Source organism: Pseudorasbora parva, chromosome 17 (genome assembly GCF_024679245.1).
Source record: "Pseudorasbora parva isolate DD20220531a chromosome 17, ASM2467924v1, whole genome shotgun sequence".
Classification (NCBI taxonomy): domain Eukaryota; kingdom Metazoa; phylum Chordata; class Actinopteri; order Cypriniformes; family Gobionidae; genus Pseudorasbora; species Pseudorasbora parva.
This window is the reverse complement of record NC_090188.1, coordinates 12,278,932-12,306,253: the sequence shown is the minus strand read 5'-3', so window position 1 is coordinate 12,306,253 and position 27,322 is coordinate 12,278,932. Positions and strand designations below refer to the sequence as shown.

At 37.6% G+C, this 27,322-nt stretch overlaps 1 protein-coding gene across 2 annotated transcripts in view; it reads left to right on the top strand.

Annotated features, from left to right (window-relative positions):
* The window catches only part of atrn (attractin), a 92,837-nt gene that overhangs the window by 41,176 nt on the left and 24,339 nt on the right, over positions 1-27,322 (top strand). Inside the window, exons 12-26 of one of the 2 annotated variants that reach the window (XM_067422047.1) lie at positions 227-447; positions 2,528-2,649; positions 2,755-2,893; positions 3,493-3,674; positions 3,827-4,046; positions 6,568-6,753; positions 6,992-7,240; positions 9,357-9,494; positions 9,590-9,683; positions 9,901-9,953; positions 10,230-10,324; positions 11,825-11,903; positions 12,010-12,167; positions 17,499-17,560; positions 18,433-18,511. In XM_067422047.1, coding sequence (XP_067278148.1) covers positions 227-447; positions 2,528-2,649; positions 2,755-2,893; positions 3,493-3,674; positions 3,827-4,046; positions 6,568-6,753; positions 6,992-7,240; positions 9,357-9,494; positions 9,590-9,683; positions 9,901-9,953; positions 10,230-10,324; positions 11,825-11,903; positions 12,010-12,167; positions 17,499-17,560; positions 18,433-18,511 — 2,077 coding nt within the window. Of the gene's footprint in view, positions 1-226; positions 448-2,527; positions 2,650-2,754; positions 2,894-3,492; positions 3,675-3,826; positions 4,047-6,567; positions 6,754-6,991; positions 7,241-9,356; positions 9,495-9,589; positions 9,684-9,900; positions 9,954-10,229; positions 10,325-11,824; positions 11,904-12,009; positions 12,168-13,884; positions 14,532-17,498; positions 17,561-18,432; positions 18,512-27,322 lie in introns of those variants that run through there. The other variant, XM_067422048.1, reaches the window with a different exon arrangement.

The following is a 27,322-nucleotide window of genomic DNA, read 5'->3' as shown; positions in this document are numbered from 1 at the left end:
CCCTCTGTGGGGAGCTGTGGCACAACACAGCTTTTCTTTTTTGACTTGTCAGTCGCATACCCTTTATTCATCACTTCTCTCAACTTCCTTTATTCCTCATTCATGCTGCCCTCTTCCTCCTCACCCTTCATCTCTCTTCCCTTCTATCTCTCGAGTGCCCTCTCTCATTCTTTCAGATATATGTGAGGTTAATCTGTGTCTTTTTTTGTGTGTGTGCGCGTGTCAGGATGATGTACGTGTATGGAGGGTTTAACAGCCTGATGCTCAGCGATTTGCTGAGGTTCACCCCTGCGAGCTGCGCTGCTTTCTCTGAGCCGCTAGAGTGTGTGACGGCCGTGCCTGGCGTGAAGTGTGTGTGGAACTCCTCTACCTCCACCTGTATGTCCTGGGAGGCAGCGGCACCCCATGACACAGAGATCTTGAGAAACGCCTGCAGTCCCAGAGGGTGTAAGTGAAGGGAACGTCTGCTTTATATGCTTTTTATGCCTTAGAACTATTTGGACAGGATTTTTTAACCATTTTTAGTTACTATTATTACCATACAGTTATAAGTTTTCACAGTTTCATAGGTTTCATTGAGATGGGAGTGTCTATTTTAAATGGCGTTGTTTGAAACTATATCAAAGAATCCTGGAAAAAAAGCATTGCAATTTACATAAAAATATTAGGCAGCTTTAGTGTTTTCTACTTTGATAATAATAAATGTTTATTGAGCAGCAAATCAGAATATTAGAATGATTTTTCTTTGAAGGATCACGTGACACTAAAGACTGGAGTAATTATTGCTGAAAATTGATATTTTGTACATCATTTTAAATATTAACTGAAATCTAAATAACATTTATTTTCAAAACATTAACAATTTTCAATAACTGTTGTACATACAACTTAATAAAGAATTTACAATAGTTCAAGATTTATTTGAACCTTTTGTATGTAAATTGACTACTCGTGAATTAGGATGGCTGAAACCGAGAACAAGTAAAGCAGTAAAACAATGGTGACAATAGAATAAAAATATTCTGACATGAGTCTGAACCTGAATATAAAGACTTATACTATGCCTATAAATAATGTAAGCCCTTTTTACTGGTAAAATGAGACATTTGGCATGATCAGGGCCCACAAATATTGCCCCATTGCATTATTATACATTATAATTAACATTTAAATATAGCACATTCACTTTGAGGAGAGCTGCACCAGCGCGTATGCCCTTCAAATGATTAATGACAGTTCTAATCTCAAGAAAAATTGTCAAAATGACTATTCCCAAACTGAAAATGGTTAGTTCATGCCAAAATTACAATTATCTCTTCATTTACTCCCTCTCATGTTGTTTTCACGCATGACACAATCGTTTGAACGGCCATGTTTCCAACAGTACACTCGTCGTTGTGAATCTGTTCGTCATGTAAAGCCACCATGCCTCTTCAGAAGACTTGGATTTGGATTACTGCTCGAGTCATTATTTTTACAATGCCGTACGACATTTTTAAAATATTTTTTTAGATCTTTTAAGTTTTAGGGGAATTGACTTTAAATGAAGGTACAGAAAATCCCTCATAAAAATCTTCATTGGATATCTTCAAATCCCATAGGTTTGAAACAACAGGGGGGTTAGTAGATAATATAGTTTACATTTTGTTAGATAAAACTAACTGAATCAGAAGTCATATAATTAACATTGATACATATCGTTGAATTTTTTTTATATCTTGATATCTCTAAATACAATGTATATACAGTTATATACAATTGTATACTTAATGTGCACCCCTATAGAGTACAGTATATTAAATAAAAACGTTTTTATTGTAATGTTTCATAATATTGCTTTTACTGTATTATTTATCAAATAAATGCAGCTTTTTGTGGCCTGTCTTATGCTGAGAAATGAGTTCAAGTTATGAAATTATCACTATGAATTATTACTGATGGTTATCTTAATTTATGGGGTTCGTTGCTGCTGGCTCTCCTTATTTATTTGATGTCTATGCTTTTTGGATACCTACAGACAGTATTTGAGCCATTTATTATTTTTCCAAGAAAACTGTCAAAAAGGGGATATCCCTGGAGGTTTGGTGTTCTCCATGTCAACCTTTCTCTCAGAGAGTGCCACTCCCACAACATAGCCAGAGCAACTTTTCTCTATTTACAGATATGACGAGACACGCATGTGCGAGTGTCACGTGTGCAATTTATAAAGCATACCTTGACCTTAAATTTTCCGCAAAAAAACATCCCATCAGTTCTAAAATATAAACACTTATAAGTGGCTTTCCATAGTGAACCAGGGTAAAAATAAAACGCATTTTGTAAGAAGGCTCAAGGTATTGACTCCTTTAAATTTAGTTTATTTTGAACAAAAAAGTTACCTATTTTATCTTTAATGACCTGGCAGATGCAGTTTCATCAGAGTTATCTTGAGGATTAGCAGTGTGTCACTTTTGTTTCAGTGTATGGCATCACTAAATGCACAGACACTGCTACAGGCATTGAATGCAGTAATTTATATGTTTTTCAGATGCAGATGGTGAAAAGTGTGAACAATATTCAGACTGCTACAGCTGTACAGCCAACACCAACAGCTGCCAGTGGTGTGCAGCACTCTGTGTGTCTGGTCACAGTAACTGCACCAGTTCCCTGGTAAAAATTAACTTTTTAATATTCCATGACTTTCAATAAAATAAAAACAGTTTCTGATTTTATAATTCTTTGCTCTGACTGTTTAATCTGTATACTGGGCTACAGGGGGGGATAATGGAGTATGATGCGTGTCCAAAGGATAACCCCTCCTCAGTGTGCAACAAGAGGACCAGCTGTAAAAGTTGTGCCACAGATCAGAACTGCCAATGGGAGATGAGAAACCAAGAGTGCACTACCCTGCCTGGTAATGAGCATGTGGTTAAATTACATTCATATGATATGAATCAATAATGTTCATCCTTGAAGTGGTCAATGACTTCAGTACAGTGCAATTTCTCACTCACAAAAACTATTGTTATAATCTATAACAGTAATACTGTATATAACAGTAATATATCAATAATATATAATGAAACTGTCTATGCTGCACAGTGAACCTCTTACTTATTTATGATAAGAGAATTCACAAGAGTGCAGAACTCGGTGCTCTGAAGAGATCTCTGTTTCCAGCAGGTTTCTTAATCACTGACTAATCTAAACACCTCTGACTGGCCATTGCATTCATGTACTCAACAGATATGTGTGATGGTTATTATGCTCAACACTGCAAATAACAAAATATAAAAATACATTTTTGACGTGAGCAGGTCGAAATGTAATGTTGCACATTTCACTTTAATGTTGAATGTTGTAATAAGTTTAGAATATTTTTTTTGCCTCGTTTTCCTTAATTTGGTGGCCATTTATGTTCATTTTGTTGTCATTTTTGCCCAACGCCCCTTTTAATTTCCTACCCTGCTCGTATGCTAATCTTGAGCCTGTTCATTCTAATTTGTGTTTTAGGAAATATCTGCGGGGAGAGCTGGCACCTTGTTGGGAATTCGTGTCTAAAGCTGATCACTGCCAAGGACTCGTATGACAATGCTAAACTGGTGTGTCGTAGTCACCAGGCAGTGCTGGCATCTCTCACCACACAGAAGAAAGTCCAGTTCGTTCTCAAAGAGATGCACAACAGATCATTGCAAGTGAGTATGAGCACATTTTCATAGTCTGGTCCTCATAACATGTCGTTTCTCTGTGCCATTGTCACCTGGGGGTTGTAAGGCACTGATCTGCTTTGGATATAAAGCCCTTCAAATGTTAAACTGAATTGAATATGAATTGTCCTGTGCTGCAGTCAAAAGCGCTGATCACCCCGTGGGTGGGTCTGAGGAAGATTAATGTCTCCTACTGGTGCTGGGAGGACATGTCCCCCTTCACCAACTCCACGCTGCAGTGGTTGCCAGGCGAGCCCAGTGACGCTGGTTTTTGTGGGTACCTGGCTGAGCCCGCTTTTAACGGACTGAAGGCAGCGACCTGTGTCAACTCTGTGAATGGGAGTCTGTGTGAACGTCCAAGTGAGAGAGATGCACATACACACACACACACACACACACAGTAATGACCAGTGCTACCAGTATCTTTCGGATTACCTTGAAATGTAAATAATTAATAATGTGCAATTTATGTTTTATGTTGTAATGTATATCATTTAGATATTTAAAAAACCTTTATATTAAATATTATATTGTGTATTATATTTGTTACATTTAATATCTTACTAATATCGTATAGATTTTTCTGAATTGCTGTGGAAAAAATAAACTTTAATAATCATCATGGTAAAGCTGTAATTGAAAGTAATTGAAATTTAATTGAAGTGTCTTTAAAAGTGTCTTTATTTTTGCCAGGAAAGTCAATTCGTACATGCAGGTTGCGCAGTCAGAAAAGACAAAAACCAAAGCCCCTCACTTGTTCTTTTAGACTCTCATTTCAATGGGTTAGGGTAAATAACACAAAATACAATAACAAATTCCTTAGTTGGTGTTATCAGCAGCTCTCACACATTCAGTGAAAACACTACTTTTCGAGAACACTAGTTCTATTTAGGGATGGGACGATACACTTAAACTCACGATACGATGCACCTCGATATGCCAGGGTTACGATACGATACGTCACGATACGATATCAAAATATATTTTTTTCTTTCCAAATCTGTGATTTTTTTTTTTTTTTTACCACCCAAGCCACCTTTTTTTTTTACCACCTTAAGCTTAAACTTAAAAATAATGAGTAAGTAGTGATTTCTCACTTAGTTTTTACACTGGCAGTTTAATTCAGAGCAGGGCACAGTTTGTATGAAAAATTGTTAATGTGTACCAGTGAGCGAACCAGAACCACACCATACCTGGAAGAGGTCCATATTACACGAGTGGAATATAGTGTGGCCCCTTTAAGAGATCCGCATTCCCTATTGAACTGCCGGTATTTTGCGTGTGCTCGCAGAACTGCCGCTATTCACGTGGACAGTGTGGAGAACACGGACGACTCGGAAGCGCGCTTGTTCAGGAAAGTAACCTGTGTATTCGTTTTTGCCAATTGTAATGTATTTAGTTCAATAAAACACGTGTACTGTAAGCGGGGTGATGGTGTTAATGATTTACCTCAGACATGAGCGAGAGTGAGATTCAGTGCATCGCGCTCAGACTGCAGAGAATGTGCTCAGTGAAAAAACGCCCTTTTCTTTCTGGAGTCTAATAAAAGTTAAACAGAAAATATGGTAGTTTATGTAGGCAATAACTGCATTTTTGGTTTAGAATATTAATGCTAATGTCAACCATTTTCTTTCCCTATTAATGTTTGCTGCTACATCCTTTGTCTGACTGCTCTCACTTTTTCCAACTAACGGGCTATATGCCTCAGATCAAACAGAAAATGCGCGCTGCGTTTTGTTATGTCTGCCCCACACACACACACACATGTAATACACTAAATTATTTAACTTGTATACTACGCAAATCATGCAGCAGTGCCATCTATCTTTATTTCGCGATCCATTTTTTTCGACCTCGATGCGTTTCGTCACGTTTTGTATCGCGATATTTTGTCAAACGATATTTCGTCCCATCCCTAGTTCTATTGTGAAAAGTATCAAAGGTCATCAAACAAAAATGTGTTTACTACAGAAAAATAGAATTCCCCTTATATTTAACAAAATCATCTTGTATAAGTTTAATACAATTAAAAACACCAGTAACACTTTATTTTATGGTTCAGTTATTAACTATTAACTAGTTGCTTATTAGCAAGCATATTACTAGGATATTGTCTGTTTATTAGTACTTATAAATCACATATTAATGCCTTATTCTGCATTAGAACAAATGCTACACTAAACTTAAATGCTACAAAAACTACCTTACTAACTATTAATAAGCAGTAAATTAGTTTATTGAGGCAAATGTCATAGTTAATAGTGAATGTGGTTTGGTATAGTTCTTTGTTTAAAATGTTACTTAACACAAAATGTTACACTTTTCAAATGTATATTAATTATATTATTGCCTATTGGCATTTGGATATTTAAAATACTTTAATTATTATATTTTATATTAGATTTGTTACATTTAATATTTTACTAATATTTTATATAATGTTCTGTTTTCAAAAATATTGATTTAAAAAAATTATTATATTATAAAAATTATATTATATTTTGCCTATTGGCATTTAGATATTTAAAAACCTGTAATTATAATGATGATATTTTATATTAGATTAAATCAATTTTAATATTTTACTAATATTTTTACTAATGTATCTTGTTTTCAAAAATATTTGATATTATATTTATTATTTTGCCCATTGGCATCAGTTATTGAAAAACCTTTTATTACCCATAATTAAAAAAATCTGCTGAACATTGGTTTTTCATATGAGAAACTTGAATGGTCTTCTCTCTCTCTCTCTCTCTCTCTCTCTCTCTCTCTCTCTCTCTCTCTCTCTCTCTCTCTCTCTCTGTCTCTGTCTCTCTCTCTCTCTGTCTCGTACCTTTTCTTTTGTTCTTTTTTTCTCTTTCTCTCTCTGTTCTTCTAGCGAACCACAGTGTGAAGCAGTGTCGGACGCCCTGTGCCCTGCGCTCTTCCTGTAGTGAGTGCACCAGTGGGAGCTCAGAGTGCATGTGGTGCAGTAACATGAGACAGTGCGTGGACTCTAATGCTTATGTTGCATCCTTCCCCTACGGCCAGTGCATGGAGTGGTACACCATGAACAGCTGCCCACGTACGTCTGGCTCTCATTTAGTGTATTCATGCCTGTCAGTCTGTCTTGTTTTGTCTCTTTGAACATCTCTTTGAACATTAGCACGTCATGTTTATTCACTTGTAATGGACAGAGCAGTCTTTTCAACTGGCATAAAATCAATTCAGATTCTTAACTTGACACTACTGTCAATGGGTCACCCTTTGAGATGATTGCTCTGCATGACCCCCTTTGATAAACGGATGTGTTTTCATTGTAGCGGAGAATTGTTCTGGCTACAAGACCTGCGGTTACTGTTTGGACCAGCCTGGCTGTGGGTGGTGCACCGATCCCAGCAATACAGGACGTGGCCAGTGCATAGAGGGCTCTTACCGCGGTCCAATCCAAACACTCTTCCATGCTCCTTCATCTTCAGGACCCTCCCTCATTCCTGCCCCCCAGCCAATGCTGAATGTGAGCTTGTGCCCACTAGAGGGCAACTACAACTGGTCCTTCATCCAGTGCCCAGGTAAATCTTACGTGACTCACATTTGAGCATTAGTAGACTGCTAGTATGCTGTTAGGGTTTGGGTTCTGATAAGTTGACATGTACTTGCAAGGTTACTTAAAGGGAGTGTATGTAAGATTGTGGCCAAAACTGGTACTGCAATCACCATCCACTCTCTCCCTCGCCCCTGACCCGAGGTTGCCAGATAGGCTGCAGGATCCACAGGAATGTTTGTAGCTGCAGCTGTGGTAACTAGAGCAGAGCTGGCAACCCGCATGCAGAAACACTACTGACTTTGTGATTGGTAGATAGGTGGAGGGGGGAGCTTCAGGCCAAAACACAACATGTCAACATCAGTTGAGGGCTGCAACAACAACTTTTAAATGACAATATCCTGGCCGGATTACTGTTGTCAGTGATATAAGTATTTGAAATGAACATCATTTCTTAAAAGTCTAGTGACGTATCATGAAATGCATTTCTTACATACAGTTCCTTTAAAATTCTGCCACCATATTTTCATTATGTAAAGAAATTATTTCACAACTTGTCATAACAAAAAAGGTTGTTTTGCACCATTGCTTTGGCAAAGTATTTTTCAAACAAACTAAAATCAGTGCAAATTCGCTTTTTTGCCCTCATCAAATTTAATTAAGCAGTGAATCCATAAAAAAATGTATTAATCAAATGAATTAATTAGATTTAATTAAGTATATAGTTTGGAAAAAAGTTGAAGTGCCTGCTGTGCTCAGGCAGTCAGCTTGTGATCCAGTGTTTTCTGCAGCTCAGAACAACTCAGTTCACAGTGAATAAACACCAGTTATGCATTATTTTCACATTTGCATAATTTGCAACATTGTTGTAGGAAGATTATAACAGTGTTTGACTAGATTTGTAATGAGACACTTTGTAATCCTTTTTCTACCATAACAGTAGTTTTCTGTCAAAATGAAAGCTTAAGGGTTTAAAGAGTTATTCACCCAAAAATGAAAATTCTGTCATTAATTACTCACCCTCACGTCGTTCCAAACCCGTAAGACCTTCGTTCATTTTCGGAACACAAATGAAGATATTTTTGATGAAATCCGAGAGCTCTCTGATCCCGCAGACAGCAACACAACAACCCACTTTCAAGGCTCAGAAAGGTAGTAAAGAGATTGTTCAAATAGTCCATGTGATTCCAGTGGTTCAACTTTAAAGAGTTACATAATACCTGATTTAGCATTAAGCTTTGTATTTAAACTGGGTCATTAATGTAGTAGAAATGTGAAATTATTTTGGTGCCTTCTAAACTGAGAAAAGACAGAAAATGTATTTTTGTCTCGTGGGAATGAAAGACAACAATTCCCAGAATGCCCAAAGAGGCCACTCCCCAAGCCTCCGCTACTGTATTACTGGATTTCTTTAACACCGCATTCATTTTCATAAAATCAGTTCAGTTAGAGAACAGAGATTACAATTGAAAACTAATTACATTCATCACGAGAGCTGAGGTAAGCGTGGCATACATTCACAGTGTGTGTTCAGTCTGGTGTGTTTTCAGTTCATGCCTTTGGAAGCTTAACTTTCATAGGAATTAATTTGAAAAGTTGAAACACTCACTTTGTGTACGATCATTTGAATATACTCCCAGGTTTCTACTGATACAAAGCCATATGCTAAATCACTGAAGTAACCCTTTAATGTAATGAAGCGATAATAATACTTTTTGTTCTAAAAAAATAAATAAATAACGACTTCATTCAACAATTGTTCAAATTTACATTGATGGGCTATTCACACAGTTCCGCGGTTCAAGTTCTACGGCAGAATGGCGGCGCACTATTGGCCGAGCGCATGTGTTATGGTGCTTACGGGAATCGCGTAGGAGAATGATGAACAAAGTTGTTATATTTGTTTGTTTTTTTAACACAGAAAGTATTCTCGTCGCTTCATATCATTAAGGCTGAACCACTGGAGTCACATGGGCTATATTAACGATTTCTTTACTAACTTTTCTTTACTTGAATCAACAAAGAGCTGAAAAGTCCATATTTTTTAATATATGTTAGCTTGATTTCTGATAATTTAGCATTATAGAATAGTTTTTTCTTCTTTGAATTATTCTGTTTAATCAGTCTGTTCCTCTCTCATACAGCGTGCCAGTGTAACGGTCACAGCTCTTGTGTCAACGAGAGTGTGTGTGAGCGTTGCGAGGACCTCACCACGGGCAAACAGTGCGAGAGCTGCATCTCCGGTTACTATGGTGATCCCACAAACGGGGGCAGCTGTCAACGTAAGTCTAAACACAAGCACATGCCAAAATACAGTTGACTTTTGTTGGCCAATTGATGGGGACTCAACTGTATGTGTTTTGTTGGTCATTTCCAGCGTGTAAGTGCAACGGCCATGCAAGCATGTGTAACTCTAACAATGGCAAGTGCTTCTGTACCACCAAGGGCATCAAAGGAGATCGCTGCCATGTGTAAGTGTAACACACACACACACACACACACACACACACACACACACACACACACAGACACTTATTCTGTCTCAGTCTCTAGAGGCTTTCTCCACTCTGCCATTAGAAGTAATTTGTCAAATGTACGGCAGATTAGTTATCTTGTCTCTATCAACTCGGTTCCATCTAATTCTATTCATTTTTACTCTGAGCTCTCTTGTTTCGTTCTATCTCTCAGGTGTGAGGTAGAGAACCGTTACCAGGGCAACCCTCTGAAGGGAACGTGTTATTGTAAGTATGTCAGTGCAGTGGCTGATGGCTCTTCATTGCGGCTGTTTGAGTCATTTAGTCATTTTCAGAACTACTCATTTTGTCCTTACCTGATTGATCCAGACAGAAACCACAAACCTGTGCACGTTTCTGTCAATCTGTGAAAATATCCAAATATTAGGGTCTCGTAGTAATACTTTTCTAATATTAGCTCTCAACCTTTTTGTTCTTTCACACACACAAATGTAAATAAATGTAAATGTAAATAACAAATGTATCTTTATCTCCAACACACAGACACTCTGCTGATAGACTACCAGTTTACCTTCAGTTTGTCACAGGAGGACGACCGGTACTACACTGCCATCAACTTTGTGGCTACTCCGGATGAGGTGCGTTACGCTGAAAAAAACACTTCAAAAAGCACTTTTTTGTCCCCCATAGTTGTACACACATGCCGACATGGTGAGCATAAGAGAGAAGAAGGAAAAAAACACTCAGACCCAACTTTTGAACAATAGTGTAGATATTTTGCTAGAAATTCACCCTCAAAATATTTTATAAATGACAAATTTGAAAACATTACATTTTTAAATGTCTTTGAAAGAAGTCTCTAATGCTCACCAAGGCTACATTTCTTAATCAAAAATACAGTAAAACAATTTCAGATAACCATTATCTATATGCAGTAATGGCTGCTGATAATTTAGTTTTTAATCACAGGAATACATTGCATTATGGAATATGCATTCATATTCTGTAATGTATTCCTGTGATTTAAAAATAAATAATAATAATTCAGCATCTCTAATCTTTTACTCCAGTCTTAGGTGTCACATGATCATTCAGAATTAATTTGAATATGCTGATTTTCTACTCAAGAAACATTATTATTATTAATAATCAATGAATTAATCAAAAAGTTTGTTTTCTGTTTAACTCAAAACATTTGTGGTAAGATAAAAAAAAAAAAAAAAAAAGATATTAAAGGTCCCGTTCTTCACGTGTTTTCGAAGCTTTGATTATGTTTACAGTGTGCAATATAACATGAGTTCATGTTTCGCGTGTAAAAAAACACAGTATTTTTCACACAATGGACTTATCTGTACAGCGCTGTTTCCTCTGTCCTAAAAACGGCCTGATGATTTCCTTGATCTATGAAGTTCCTCCTCCAGAAACGCGTAACGAGTTCTGATTGGGCCAGCGCTTCCTGTGTTGTGATTGGACAGCTTAGCGCACTTTGCCCGGAAAGGTCCCGCCTCTTACCATAACGGGGAGATGCAAGCGCTGAATGCGCGCTCTTCTCCACGTGGGAGAACAACAAGACCACGCCCCCTATTTTGCTTGTTCTTGTGGGCGGAGGGTTAGTCAACAAACAGTTCTAGTGTCGTCATTACATCCCTGCACTTCCTGCTGTAGTCCAAACCGGCCGTTCGCTGTAGGCTTTGAAAGGGAACTTCTGTTAAATAAAATATCTCGCTTGGCATTGAACTTTGAGCTTTATAATTTTACAGATATTATTTATGCTCTAACAGCAACATTACACACTAACTAAAGTTTGAAAGATGGAATTGCGAAGAACGGGATCTTTATTTTTTATTTTTATTTTTATTTTTTTTTTTTAAATTAATTATTGCTTTTATTCATCAAGGATGCATTAAATTGATCAAGAGTGTCCGTGAATACATGTATAATGCATTATGATGATGATGAAATAATTTTTTGATATAAATCAATTTAATAAATTAAAAAATGCTGTTCACTGAACTTTTTAATCATAGAAGAAAAAAAGTGACAACATTTCCACAAAGATGTTAAATAAATAAATGCATGTATTTATTTATTTAGTTAGTTATTTTTTTGTCCGAATGTCTTTTTGATTTCTCTTGCAGCAAAATCGAGATCTGGATATGTTCATTAATGCCTCAAAAAACTTTAACCTCAACATCACATGGGCTACCAGCTTTGCAGGTATGGATGCCCCTGTTAAACATTGTGAGCATAACATAAATGATCTGTGTGTGGCATTCCATCTCTCTTTCTTCCTCTCACCCTGCTTTTCTTCCTTTCTAAACAGCTGGGACTCAAGCTGGTGAGGAAATCCCTATAGTCTCCCGCAGCAACATAAAGGAGTTCAAAGACAGCTTCTCCAACGAGAAATTCGATTTCCGTAGCAATGCCAACATTACCTTCTACGTTTACGTCAGCAACTTCACCTGGCCAGTCAAAATCCAGGTGAGAGGAGTTTGCACATTATTGGGTCTGGCGAGACAGAGAAAATGTCACGTGTGTGTGTGTGTGTGTGTGTGAGCGGCACTTAAACATCAGCCAGGGTCTTTGTGTTTGTTTTGCTATCTTATCTGCTGCTTCCGGCTGTAAATTCACCAAGGCCATGTCCTTTTATTTTTTTCTCATATGTCTTTGGCCTTTTCTTTCTGGTCTGGAAATAATTTGGCAGAGCTTTACTTTCCCTCCCTCTTCTCTTCTCCTCTCCTCCTCTTTTTCTTTCCCCCTCCTCTCGTCCTTTACTTTGGAAAGTAATCTAGCTTTCCCTCCTGTGCTCGGACGCTGAAAGTGAGAGTTTGTGTTTGATTGCCCGTCCACTATTCTAGAGCACGTTCTCTCCTCAGCTCATGGAGAAAGGGTGAATTTTACAGGTAATGCTTATTGTCTCTCTCGCTCGCCTTTCCCTTCTCGAACTGACCTTTGGATTCCACGTTTTATCTGACGGAGAATGTTTGTGCGGAATCCGAGAGCGAATACGGGCAGAGGGGTCGCGCTGTGGTAACTCTGGAGGACAGAGGGGCTTTTGTCAGGAGTTTAGAGGAGAACGACGTGAGAGCTTGGGCTGGAGAAAAACGCAGCTTTCGAAACCTGCTCTATAAACATGGCAGTCTGAGACTGAGCGTGTCAGAAGGAATGTTAAGTTGAAACACATGGTTATTTGAAAGCGAGACCGAGGGAAGAGCCTGAGAGGAATAAGAGAGATCAGAAAGTTCAGAAGAGGCACAATTCCATCCTTCTGTTCTGCCTCTTGTTTTCTTTTTCCCTGTGGTCAGAGTCTGTGCGGCCTGTGTAGTTTTTGGCCAGTGACTTTTGGAAGTTTGTATGTGTGTGAATCTATACTGGAGTGTAGTAGGAGCATTCATGTGCAATATATAATAATAAAAATGTAGTGGGATATTCTATGATATTGTCTGCACAATGTTGACTTTTGCGAATGGCTAATGCGATTGGTAGACTGCAGCCAATGCAAATGATTTTCCATCGTTGTGAGTCTTATTCCTTACAGAACTTCAAAGCAGACCGCGTAAGGTAAATGATCTGGAATGACGTGATTTTGACTGAAAATCTGAAAAGAAACCGTTACTTTAACAGATGCCATAACAGAAACTTGGAAATGGATAAAGCTGTGTTAACATACCCGATGTTATCCGGTCTACAAAAAAATAAAATAAATAAATGATCATCTAAAAATGATTTGGCCATCTTGCCCGAAAAGATCTTGAATTTCCGTTATATATCAAGTGAAAACAGTAACAGATCCATACCAGGATCAACTAAACGCTGGATTTTTAGAAGTATGTCAAGTTTGTGGCTCCATTTGTTGCAGCAAACTTGCGAAGTTCTTGAATGAATAATTCATAGACGCACACCGGTCTGTTATTTTTGGGAGATCGTCTTTACAGTTTCACAGCCGTAAATATGGCGCAGAACAAAACAAATTTTGATTTCGGATAAGTTTGCATTATATGTCAATCAAACGTCCTCTTAGGCGGTCCTCAACCAATAAAAGCTGTGATAGAGTCCAGACCTTCTGCCATCAGTCTGGCCTGGCTACGCGAGATGGGCAGCGCGTCTTTAACCCAACATCACATATGACAACACAGTCTTTTTTAACAACATGGAAAATAAAAGTAGAATTTAAATATGTGTTTCTGTTATTTTTCAGATAGCATTCAGAGCTGAAAACCAGCAATAGCATGTGGTGGTGGTGACAGCCTGCCTGGATTCCTCAATTTTTTTTTTTTTTTTTCAGACATTATCTTTTGTGGACATTTTTAAGCTTTTGTTCCATTACCCTGTCACATCATTTTAATGGAAATGCATGGTTGCATCATATTCATCCTCTGCATTTTGCAATATCTAGTGTTGCTTGCAATGTACTGATGTTACTGATACGTGTCCGTACACTTTGAGAAGAACTTCTCGTCTCCTCATTCCCTCTGCCTTACAACTAGATTCAGCTTTACATGTTTAACAGTTGTTTTCAAAGCACTAAACTGAGATGTAGAGTAACCATCCTAAACATTCTACAGTTTATTTAAAAGGTTTCTGTGATCTCTTAAACTATACCTCTTAAACTATAACACCACATATGTAGATTGTTATTATAGATTATAAAGGTTTGTGTAAAAAATGCATTTGAAAGGTCATCTAAAGGTCCCCCCCGCCACACACACACACACACACACACACCTTTCTCTAGTTTCAACCGCTAATTACAGTAAAATAATGATAATATGTGTTAAATATATTGAGGTGCAACAAATGCTACCACTGTGTTTTAAGTACATTTTAAATAAAATGATAACACTTTATTCACATTTGTTTTTGGGCTTAATTGTCATCATGAAAAAATTTGGGGTGAAATATGACTAAAGTAAAATCGCTTTTTCAACTCGTCGTACAAGTGGTGCATAGAAGCTGATGATACCCTCCGCTTATTTACCAAGGCGAAATGAACGAATAATGACTGTATGGATAAACCCACGCTAAAAAAAAAAAACATTTTGTCGCCTATACAACTGAAAAGTAAGGTTTTCTAGTCTAATCAATGTAAATAATTCCATTAAAAAAATATTTAAAAAATACTGGTAACTCTTACCTCGCGGCTCACGCTCACAGTAGTTTTGATTTAGAATCACACTCAGTCGAGTGCTCGTATTGAGTCTAGCTGTAAAAATGTGAGGGAAAAAATGAGAACTCTGCGCAGCTCCTGTTTTACTGTTCATTGGAAATTAATGCGGTTTGTCGGAAATTGTGAAAATGCAGGTTTTATGACATAAAAAAAAAAGACTTGAATATGCACTGGACTCAACAATGTTTTTTTTTTTTTTAGCCCAGTTTAATGTTCAGAGACAAGTTAGCTATTCGTAGGTTGATTCCACAGGAGTGTGGCAAACATTGATCTGTTTGTTTGAGCTTCTGCCTCAGCCAGTGGCTTGAGTTTGGGGTCGGACGGCCTGTTTGTGCAAACAAATGCAGATGAGAGGGAAGACTAGAGTGTTTGGAACACGTGTTTGGATTTTTGCAGTACCTAGTGGTACAGAAATGACACACTTCTCCATTAAACTGTGGATAAGTGTGTATCTGAAATCACATACTACATACCTACTATATAGTATGTGAAAAACAGGAAAACACGAGGGAGGATTTATGAATGGCAGTGAAGCGACATAACCAACACTGGTAGGTCACATGATAATGACAACATGGCGAATGTGGTACACCCAGATTATGTTCATACTACACATTGTATGTATGTAGTATGTACTTTTTTTTTATCAGCTGTCAAATAATTACTTCTTTAAAATAACTACCTATTTGAGAGTATGCGATTCCAGACAGAATATGCAGGCTTAATCATTTCTGTTTGCGTTCAGCTTGATTGTGACATAGGTTTACATTAACATCCTCCTCCTCAGACCACACCAAATAAAGCATATTTCAGTTACACTAAATAGCTAAACTTGACAGATGTGCTAGAATGTTCTGTCTTGGTTAGTTTGTGCAAGGTATGTCATTATCCCCTGAATCATGACTAACAAGCTATATTTAGTGTTTACGTCACACACGCAGCACATGAATACCCATGTGAGACACAGGTTGTCATGTGTGAGTGACAGTGATAGTCGGATTGCTATTGTTTTATGTTGAATGTGTGTGGGTATCAGTGAGTGCCGGATCTGTGAGTCAGACCCCGTTTGTCTTTGAGACTGTGGCTGAGCATGAGGAGGTTGTGGCGTGTGAGTGAGGCCGTATCGGTGCGCAGCATCTGCTCAATGAGAGCTCTGTGTGAATTCACCCTCCATGCTGTGGACGTCTGGCATGCTCTCTTTTACCCTGTACTCTCCCTCTCCCTCGCTGAAAATCCTGTGCTTATTTTGGAAATGCCTAGAGGAACAGAGAGGAAAGAGTAAGCTCGTTTGAAAAGCAGGTGAAAGATGGAGGAAAAATGACAGTATTTTAAAGTGGAAATGTCTCGGGTGTCCCCTGGACTCTGCCCTCTTTATGGTAGACCGTTTGAGACCGTGCATCCCTAAAAAGAGGGGCAGAAAGTGATGTAACTTAGAAGCTGTTGCAATGGTAATTGCATGCGGGAAAGGGTCATTTTTAAAACTGTGTTAGCATAATTGTGGGCTTGTTCCATGTTTCACACGCTGGGTTAGTAATTGAATTAATCCAGGCTAATCAGGGTTTTTTTTCAGGCTGTAAGCCCTTGGTTAACGTTCTCATATGCCTATTTGCAAGGTTAATAACACTGATATGACTAGCACAGAACACAGTGAGCTTGTGAATAATTTTAATGACAGCATTACAATCTGGGTAAATGTCAACATGTAAATCTCTGGTTGTTGTTTTTTATATTCTGAAAAATACTAGAAAAAACAAACAAGGAAACTGGAGAGGAGCGTTTACTATCACTTTTTTAAAAAAAAATTCCTCCACCCTTCCTCAGTTTTTGAGAGAAACAATGTAAAAAAAATCTTGACTACCTAGATTAAAATAAATATATAATACATATTTAATAATAAAATGATTAAAATGTCAAAAATATTTACATTTCATCAAGTAACAAACTAAATACCTTACAAAAATATTTGAAACATTTGTAATGCTAATATTTTCCTCATATAAAATGGCCTGTGAAAAACATATTTAGCTGCCTTTTTTATATTTAATTATGAGGATTCCTTGCACGAGGATGTTTGTATTTCATTAGCCCTGCACCACGCTCCTATAACTTTGGTATTGCAATTTGGCTTTAAGATAATAAAAAAAAGAACCACCACTGTTCTGGATCAGGCATTAATAACCCAGGATTGAATTTAATTATAAGTATGAAACATTGTTCATTACTTAGTGTGAAAAGCATTTGCTCCTTTTCACCTCTTGCTCTCTTCTTGTCATTGGAAGACCATCATAGTAACATGGTTATGCCAAAATAATGTGATTTACTTATTATGTGAATTAGAATTGATTGTGTGTGTGTGTGTGTGTGTGTGTGTGTGTGTGTGTGTGTGTGTGTGTGTGTGTGTGTGTGTGTGTGTGTGTGTGTGTGTGTGTGTGAATGTGTGTGTGTGTGTGTGTGTGTGTAGAGAGCGAAAGAAAGAGAGGGGAGGGTCATGTATCAGCAGGGGGCAGTATTGGTACAGTCAGGAACGAAACATTTGCTCTCGTGTTCTGTTCAGAAAAAAACTCAAATCACATGTACACTCATGCATAAGCATGAAAATGAATGTTTTTCACACTATTTAACACCCCTTTCTCTTTTCTTCTCAGATCGCTTTCTCTCAACACAGTAACTTCATGGATTTGGTTCAGTTCTTTGTCACGTTCTTCAGGTAAGCCACTCAGATTGTGTAATAAACAATCACGTGAATTACTCGTGAAGTCTTTGGACTTCTGAAGTCACAGATAATCTGGCATACTGCAATCTAATTGCTGTACATTTTTACGGAAATATTTGGATTGGAGCGTGTTTGTGGTGTGATATCGCTCTAAGGTCTAATTCACCTCTTTAAGACCTCCTGTAATATGTTATTGATTCAGGAAGCAGGTGGCGTAGTAGACCATATACAGCTAACTCGACCCATGTTTCTGTCTATGTTCTTTCACACATAAAACATTTGATTCACAAACTGCAAAAGGGTGATTTTAAAATATGATAATCACTCAGATGCTTTCATTCATCATACCTAAGACACATATGATACTAACGCTGCACGTAACATACTTGCAGCAAGCCGTGGCTGTGGTCGGCTGTGGTTCCTCATCATTAGTTATGTCAGCTCAGCCATGATAAATTACACCAACTCTTCATAGCCTTGGTCTGTGTGAGTGTGTGTGGGGGTTAGCTATTCCCAAGACCCACAGCGAATGCATTTCAGCTCTACACACCTGCCCGTATAAAGTAAAAACATGCACATACACATTTATGATTCCCTCTCATACAGCCCGGTTCTCTTATACACGAGAGGCGCATTCATGAGCATTGGCCCTGTTACCATGAGGATACCAACACTCCTGATCTTTAGCACACCTGTGGATGTGCAACTACTTCTAATCCATTAAACATGAACAACCGTGTGTGTGTGTGCTTGAGATGTGATCTTGGCATGGCTCATTGGAACATGGTTTTCTCAGTGTTTTCTGTAATGGAAAACCTTAACAGTTGTCCTCTTCCTTTCCATTTCCTCTTTTGTCTTGTGTGTAGCTGTTTCCTGTCCTTGCTTCTGGTGGCAGCAGTAGTATGGAAGATAAAACAGAGCTGTTGGGCATCACGGCGCAGAGAGGTCAGTGCTTTAGCCTCTCCCATGTTACCTGAGGAATCTCATTGACTTTGCCTGCCGCATGATTGTCTACCTAGATTCGAACCATCCTATTAATGTCACATCAGCACCTCTGGATGCTGTCAGTCGGGCTGGACAGATCCATCCACTAGGTCAGTGGTCTGGAACCTATGGCCTGCCAGGTTTCTGACCCTTGACCAACAAATGATCGATAAAAAAATAGAGACATAAATAGAGGTCCGCCCGCTGCAGAAAAAAACAGTTAATTACAATTCCCTTGTTGTACAGCCTACCGAAGTTAATGAAAATTGTATGGTAATAAGTTGTACCGGCTGCGTGTGTTCAGTGCTGTTCACGAGTTGCGACAGCAATCAACTAACCACTTACGTTTCTTTAGTAACATCTCCTGCACTGGGATTCAAGCAGCTGTAGCTTGTTAAAGGTAACCGAAAACCATTTTAAGGACAAAATAAAAGTAGGCAAAATAAAACTAGGCTATATAAACTTTAATATAGGCCTATCCTTTTATTGAAACTGGTTCTTTGCTGTTCAAAGAGACATTTTGAAACATTTCACCCACTGGTACTTTCGCTTTGCCACAGAGACACTTGTGATAAATAAATGTCGTATTTATGATGATCTGCGCATATTTCAGTTATATGGGGTTCAGTTATATAAATAATAAAAGCGTGATAAGTCACGAAAGAGAACTGAATTACTGACAGGATGCTCCGAGCGCAACACAGACAAGCATAGTAGCCTAATCGGCCAAATAAACACAGAAATATATCAAAATGCCAAGTCGGGTATTCTGATAAACTCTGTAGATGGAAGCACTATGTTATGGATTATGTTAAGATTTATAACTTAACCTCACAGTGAAAGCCTTACAAAATTAATTCCATATTGCCACTTATTTATTGTTTGCTGCATATTTGTTTGTCTTTAGTTATGGACCTAATTTTTACTGTGGCTCTTTTGGAAAAATGCATTAAACCAAAAATGAAAAAATGGCTCTTTAGTCGTAAAAGGTTCCCGGCCCCTGCACTAGGTTGTTGTTGAACATTTTCACTAGTAGTTGGTCACTATGGGTTGTGTGTGTGTGTTTATTATTCTCAGTATTAATATTCTCTTATGGCAGAGGCCTTGAGAGGAGGGTGCGTCATATAATGTCAATATATTCATACTTTCATAAATACAACTAAATGATGAATGCTGAGTCACATGCTGTTTCTGTTGGGTACAGATTTTCATTTATTACCAAATTTATGTATGCCTCATTTTCTTTTTCACATTTCTTCTGAAGTAATGTTAATGATTTGTTGGTTTTGGAACAGACACACTGTCTTTTCTGGGTAGTGCTGCATCAGCTATTATTTTAATCAGTCAAAATGTACACACCCTCACGCCGTTCCAAACCCGTAAGGCTTTCATTCATCTTCGAAACACAAATGAAGATATTTTAAATGCAGTTGACACTTCAAAAAGTTCATAAAGAGATCATTAAACTAATCCATAGAAATTGAGCGGTTTATTCCAAATTTTCAAAAGAGACCTGAAAAGGCTTTTATTCACATATAAACATTCGACTCACACATTCGTTATTAGTAAACGGAAGCTCAAGCATGCTTCCTTAACCTGCGAGAACCAATGAGGTTGATTCTCTTATGTACCGCAGCACGTGAAAGCTTCAGCAAGAACAATGAGGTTTGTATGACTGAGATTCTGTTTGTGTTTGCTGACCAATGTTTGTCTGAATAAAATCCTTTTCATCATGTAAAGATGATCGTGTCTCTTCAGAAAGAACATTTTTACCTAAACCGCTCAATTCACATGGATTAGATTTATGATCTCTTTATGAACCTTTTAAAGCTACAAAGGTGTAGATGCATGGACTGTTAATGGGACAGAAATCTCTTCAATTTCATTTAAAATATCAATAGAAAGTAACCAAATGTAAAACAACAACGAATATTCTTTATCGTATGTATTCATGGGGCTGTGCCCCCCTAAAACAAGTTACTGTTCATTCATGGTACTTTAGGGATTTTGAAATAGTCTAATATAAATTACATTTTTCATTTAAAAGTAATATACCGTTAATGGTCCTTTAACAATTTGTTAGTTGTCACCAATTAGTTAATTAACGTATTACATTGTGGTCAATTTTATTAAAAAGAAGAAAAGGTGCTGAAATATGAACCTTGATTTTTACGGCCCCCACAGAGACTGAAGAGGTTTGGTTTTGAAAGGTTTCAAGAGGCCATTTTAAGCCACGCAGGGGTGTTCATAAGGGCTAATGTGAGTGTCTTTTAAAGGACCCTCTTCACTATCTGGCTTAGTGGAGTGCTCTCATCCAATAAAATGCGGTAATACTTTTTCCTCTCTCACGCAACAATCAAGCACACATTCATATGCGTACCTGCACATCACTTCATATCTCAGCCTTGCAAGTTAAAGTTTTGTACTCTTCTGAACCTTTAGCTTAAGGTGTGACTTTTAATAATGATCTCCATGGCAACCAGACATCAAGGGCTAATTTAAGGCTAGCATAACCCAGCAGACAGACTAAAATTTTATTGAGTCAAAGACGAAAAGGGGTTTTAAAGCATCAAACAACTACGTTTGTAATACAGCTTTAAAAAACATCCCATTCATCAGAATGTCCATTTTAATTTTAGATTTTTGCAGCCAAAACAAAACAATGTTCCCATAATTTACAGAGTACACCCACTAAAATCGAATTTTAAGGATCTTTTTTGTTTTTGTTTTTTTTAGCAAAAAGTTTTTTGTAAGGAAGTGACATTAATTAAAATATAATCAAATGTAGCATGAACGCATACTGTTTTATATTTTAAAAATCACAGGCCAGAACAAGAATATTGTGTAATTTGTATATAAATATATATTTTACACTGAATGCCCATGGTTTGTTACTCTGAATGACATTTTTTTTAAAAGGTGAGATTATTGTCATTGTTCCCATAATTGAAATGTTTTAGTATTTATAGGGATTTTATTAAAACTAACTTAATGATACAGATTAAGTAAATGATAGCAGAAACAGATTAAAAAAATAAGCTTTTTATTCTACCGATGCTCCCTGCTATACTTGCTTAGCTTGTCACTTTGTTTCTAGATTGCTCGGCCCCCAAAAAATACTACTCGCAGCTATATTTATGAATACTTTGTTTGCCATCATAAATGACAATGTCAGGATGGGTATTTGGGGGTAGAATCCCTTCAATCACTGCTCTTGAACTTTTGACTCTCTGGTCAGAAATATTGGTAAGCTATTATTTTGACAATTGCGATCCTCAATACCTTTCCCAAGCCACTGGGTCTGCATTTACTTTTTGGCTTTTACAGTGCCTGGTGGTAACTCTCTGTTTGTGTCGTTCACTGAAATGGATGACAGTGTGGTATAACACACATTCTCTACCCTGCATGGCAAAACCTCTACTGCAGCTTATATTGCAGGCTATCAAAAGGCAGCCTATTTTAAATAATGAGCTTTACATTTACAAATTTTTCAACAAAAAACGTACTTATTATATTTTTAAAAAGGTAGGTTTCTTGCCATTTCACCGACTGACAAGCATATTTGTAACTTAGGTTACCACGCCATGAAAAGGGGAAATTATCAAATATATAAGAGCAATAAATGTTAAATGAATATAGCAATAAAACTGTTAAATGACTATCAGTTTTATATGATTGCAGAATGGCTTCTTGTTCCTGTTACACTGAATGACCTCTAACAAACTGCATATTCAGGACAAAGGTCCCCTGGTTATAACACTTAATAGAACACAGACAACACTTATTTGAAAAAGAAAACAAATATATATTTTTAACTTGCCATTTTATGCCTATTTAATGTAGATAATTATACACGATTCTTCTAGTAGTGTTCTTAAGTGCCTTTGGGGCAGCTTAATGGTTAAGGAACACCGGCCATATTCACGTATTCAAGAGTTCTCCTAAATGGCAGTAAAAGTTCTTAGCTATTCAAAAAGCTGCCTAGACCAACTTTAACTAAGGAATGGAGAGAATTTGAGAAAGGGTGGGGGTTGACCTCGTTGGTATGGATAATGTCATCACGCTTCCTAACTATGCCCACAGTGATTGGCTGATAGGGGAGGGGTCTCTGTCAGTGATTTAATCTGTAGAGCGAGGTATCATGTTGCTATATCCAAATAAAGGTTTTAAAATAAGAATGTTACCATATACAAATAAAGATTAAAAAGTAGGATTAAAGTCACTTGTAAACAAACAAGTGTATGTTCAGCTAATTGTCTGCCTCCTACATATCTGCATCTCAAGAGATTCCAGAATTCGACAAATTATTATCTAATCAGCACTATCTAACCAGGAGGCTATACACGGCCGACTCGCATAGTTACCTGGACAGTTTTCTGCATCTCTCCGCCACCACTCCTATACTCTGGGTTTGGGCTATATTCTGATCTCAGAGCTCTCGATCCCCTCAGACAGCATGGCAAATCTAGGCTTATTTAACTCTCTTACTCTATCTGATCATTGTAAGTGTGAACTTGTGAAACAAGTTCTGCCATGGGTAATCAGACACTAGTTTCTTATTTATTAAATAAAAATATATTATTTTTGCCAAATTTCAGTTTTAATTATGATAAGACCGTGAGTAGACAGGAACCGAAGTGAAAGAGAGAAAGGGGAGAAAAGTCTGCAAAATCCATTAGGATTGTTTAGTGATTTGGTCTTAGTGACTTAGGAGTCCTCTTGACTACACGTAACTTTTCTCAGATTTAGTAGCTGGTTTTGGCATTAAAATGCTCTGAGTAAAAATGTAGAAGTACTACAATTAGGACTGACATGCCTATTATTTTTAAGAGTTTCTCCTAAATCATCAAGTTAGGAGCTACTTTTAGCCTAAGATGTTTTGTGAATACGGCCCCTGACCTTATAGTTTCCTAAAACATAAAATAAGCTTTAGTTAGTTCGTTTTGGATCTAGGCCCGTGTACTTTTAACAAATTGCATAGTGTGAAATTACCGCTTTCAAAGTATTAAAACTACAGTAGTTATGAGATTTATATAGCAGTATAATACATATATTCTTTTTCATTTGGGGCCAATGTCATGAAGACACTAGTATTTTTGCTGTCTAACAAGTACATTTAATTGCCTTTATTTTAAGAGATTTATGTTTATCGGTTTTAGATATCTATTTATTTATATATTGTTTTGATATTGGATACACAAAATGTATATTTTCACATTTTGATTATTTATATTTTTGTGTGTTTATGTGTATACTGATCAGGCATAACTGGCACCTGTTAGAGGGTGAGATATATTAGGCAGCAAGTGAACATTTTGTCCTCAAAGTTGATGTGTTAGAAGCAAGACAAATGGGCAAGCGTAGGGATTTGAGCAAGTTTGACATGGGCCAAATTGTGACGGTTAGTTGTGATGGTTGGTTGGTTGTTAGTTGGGTCAGAGCATCTCCAAAACTGCAGCTCTTGTGGGGTGTTCACAGTCTGCAGTGATCAGTATCTATCAAAAGTCCATGGAAGGAAGAGTGGTGAATTGGCGACAAGGTCGTGGATAGCCAAGGCTCGTTGATGTGCATGGGGAGTGAAGACTGGCCTGTGTGGTCCAATCAAACAGATAAGCTATATCTCAAATTGCTCAAGAACTTAATGCTGTTTCTGATATGGAGCTGCAAAGCCGCAGACCAGTCACGGTGCCCCATGCTTACCCCTGTACACTGACGAAAAAGTGCCAAAAGTGGGCACGTGAGCATCAGAACTGGACCATGGAGCAATGGAAGAAGGTGACCTGGTCTGATGAAACACCTTTTCTTTTACATCACATGGATAGCTGAGTGCTTGTAGGACACCAGGAAGCACTTTGGTAAGAAGGCAAGTCGGCAAAGGCAGTGTGATGCTTTGGGCAATGTTCTGCTGGGAAACTTTGGGTCCAGCCATCCATGTGGATGTTACTTTGACACGTACCACCTACCTAAGCATTGTTGCAGACCATGTACACCCTTTCATTGAAACGGTATTCCCTGGTGGCTGTGGCCTCTTAGCAGGATAATACGCCCTGGCATAAAGCAAAAATGGTTCAGGAATGGTTTGAGGAGCACAACAATGAATTTGAGGTGTTGACTTGGCCTCAAAATTCCCCAGATCTCAATCCAATCGAGCATCTGTGGGATGTGCTGAACAAACAAGTTCAAAACCCCACCTCGCTACTACCAGGATCTGCTGCAAACATTTTGGTGCCAGATACCACAGCACACCTTCAGGGGTCTAGTGGAGTCCATGCCTCGATGGATATGTGGCTCTTTTAGCAGCAAAAGGGAACCCACACAAATTAGGAAACTCATAGGTGGTCATAATGTTATGCTTGATTGGTGTATGCATACATGCATACACACCGATCACAAATAACGTGACCTAATATGTTTGTGTTTTTATATATTAAATCATTGCTTCCCTTTTTTATTGCTTATTTTGTATTTTCTTGTGTACTATGTGAAAGTTTATTTGTTTTACATAGCATTTTATGTTGTTAAATATGATTACAAATGTGTCAACATTATCATACAGCTGCATATATATTATCGTAAAGCTCGGTTTGAACATCAGCGTCCCATTTGATGGTTTGAAAAACCATCGGAGGGTTGCTCAGATGTCGAAACTATAATTGCAAATCAGAAGTGACCTTTTCTCAAAGCGGTGTGTGTGTGTGTGTGTGTGTGTGTGTGTATACACGTCTCTATGTGTGCAAGTAATTACTCTGAATTCCTCTGGAGGTGCTCTGAAAGAGTTTCCAGGTAAATCTTTCAGTGATAAATATCACAAGCCTTGCAGGGAGAGAATGTATTGTGAACCAAAAATCAAAGATGCAGTTTAACAGTTTTTCGGGGACTATCCTCTGTAATTGTTAGATATGCAAATGAGGCCCACTCAGCCGAGATGAGCTGATGCTAATAGACTACTGATTATTTTCTTTAATCTTGTGACCGTGCGCATCATTCAAAGAATATTACACAAATATTCCACCGAAATTTCTGTTTAGCCCTATTTTAAAATAAGACTGAATGTGCCTACGAATGAATCCTAGATTTGTTACATATTACTGCTGAGAATGTTCATATGTTTGTGCATGCATGGAACAAGTTCTACTGTATATATGTCAAAAATATCCAATTAAATTAACCTTATTTTCTTCCTAACCCTGGACGGACACACATATACACACACACACACACACACACACAAAAAGGTAACGAGATTAAGATTTGTGATGAGCATGAGCTCCTCTTTAGTCATCTTCAGTGGCACACACACACACACACACGCACGCTCTTGCAGCTTTATTGATGAGGCAGTGAATTAATCTGACAGAGAGTGGCTTGTGAATTAGCCGTAGTGCGGAATAGCTGTCGATATTGATGGTTCATGTGTGTGCGCTGTAATGAGGTGGCCTGATAGCTGGTGGCTCGAGTTTGTGTGTGTGCTCCTTTTACACTGAGAACAAATACAGGCATTACCAAATCTGTTCAAGGTTGTTTTTTTTTTTTAAATGGCTATATAGTTATATATTGTTGTTTTTATTTTTGTTAAAGGGGTCTAAGAATGAATTATTTGGCCTTATTATATGACTTTTTAGCCATCGTAATATGAAAACCTGCTGTTACTTAAAAAAAATCCTTCAGTGCAAAACCATTTATTCGGGGTCCCTGCAAGTCCTTAAAAAGTCTGTCATTTCACTGCACAGACACATGTTGACCAATGGCAATATGTGCTTTTTCAGTTATTGTTGGATCAATGTGTCAGTGTCTTTTGGCACCTTTTAAGTTTTTCAGGTTATTAAATGTCTGAGAAGTGACATACTCATGGTGGTTGTCTTTGTTAGTTCGCATCTATTGGCATCTTAAAGGGATAATTTAATTTTTCACCCAAAAATTAAAATGTTATATTTCTGCTTACCTCCAGTGCATCCAACATGTAGGTGTCTTTGTTTCTTCAGTAGAACACAAATGAAGATTTTTAACTCCAACCGTTGCTGTGTGCCAGTCATATAATGCATGTGAATGGATAACAATTCTATGCGAGCAAAAAAAACTAAAACATGCTTTACATAAAAACATGTAAAAATGTGTTTACATTACAACAGTACTTTGGTGGCCAAAAAACTGAGAGAAGGTTTCAAAGTTTTTGAAAACAATACTATTATCGCCTCTATGTAAACAACAAAATCGTGAATTTGTGAAAACGGTGATTCATGCCCATGCATGTTCACTCTGTAGGTGCGTAATGTTTCTTTACAAATTGACAGCATAACGCAGTGTTTTAGTATATTGTACATTTTTAGTACAAACTTTCCTGTTTCAGTATGTTGTTGTCTTAAACATACCCTTATATTTGGGGACAGAAAAGGGTATCACGATATAAGAAAACGTGATTCATTATTAAACTTCCAAATAGGAATGCACTATATTATCGGCACGACATCGGAATTGGCCGATAAATGCTTAAAATATAAAAATCGGCATCGGCTGATTTGTCTTGCCGATATGGTAACGTGTTGATATGCACCTGCATTAATTCACATGTGCAGGGAGTGCAACAGCAATGAGACCATGTCAGCACTCTGGTCATTCTTCAAGTAAAAACAAGCAAATATATTCCATGTAAAGTGATCTATATTGATTGTTTTTAAATGCTGTCTTGAATTTCTGAATGTGCATACAGAAGGACGTGACCATCAGCAGCAGATTTTCCACGTTTTCACAACAAAACTAGCCCAAAACAAGCCC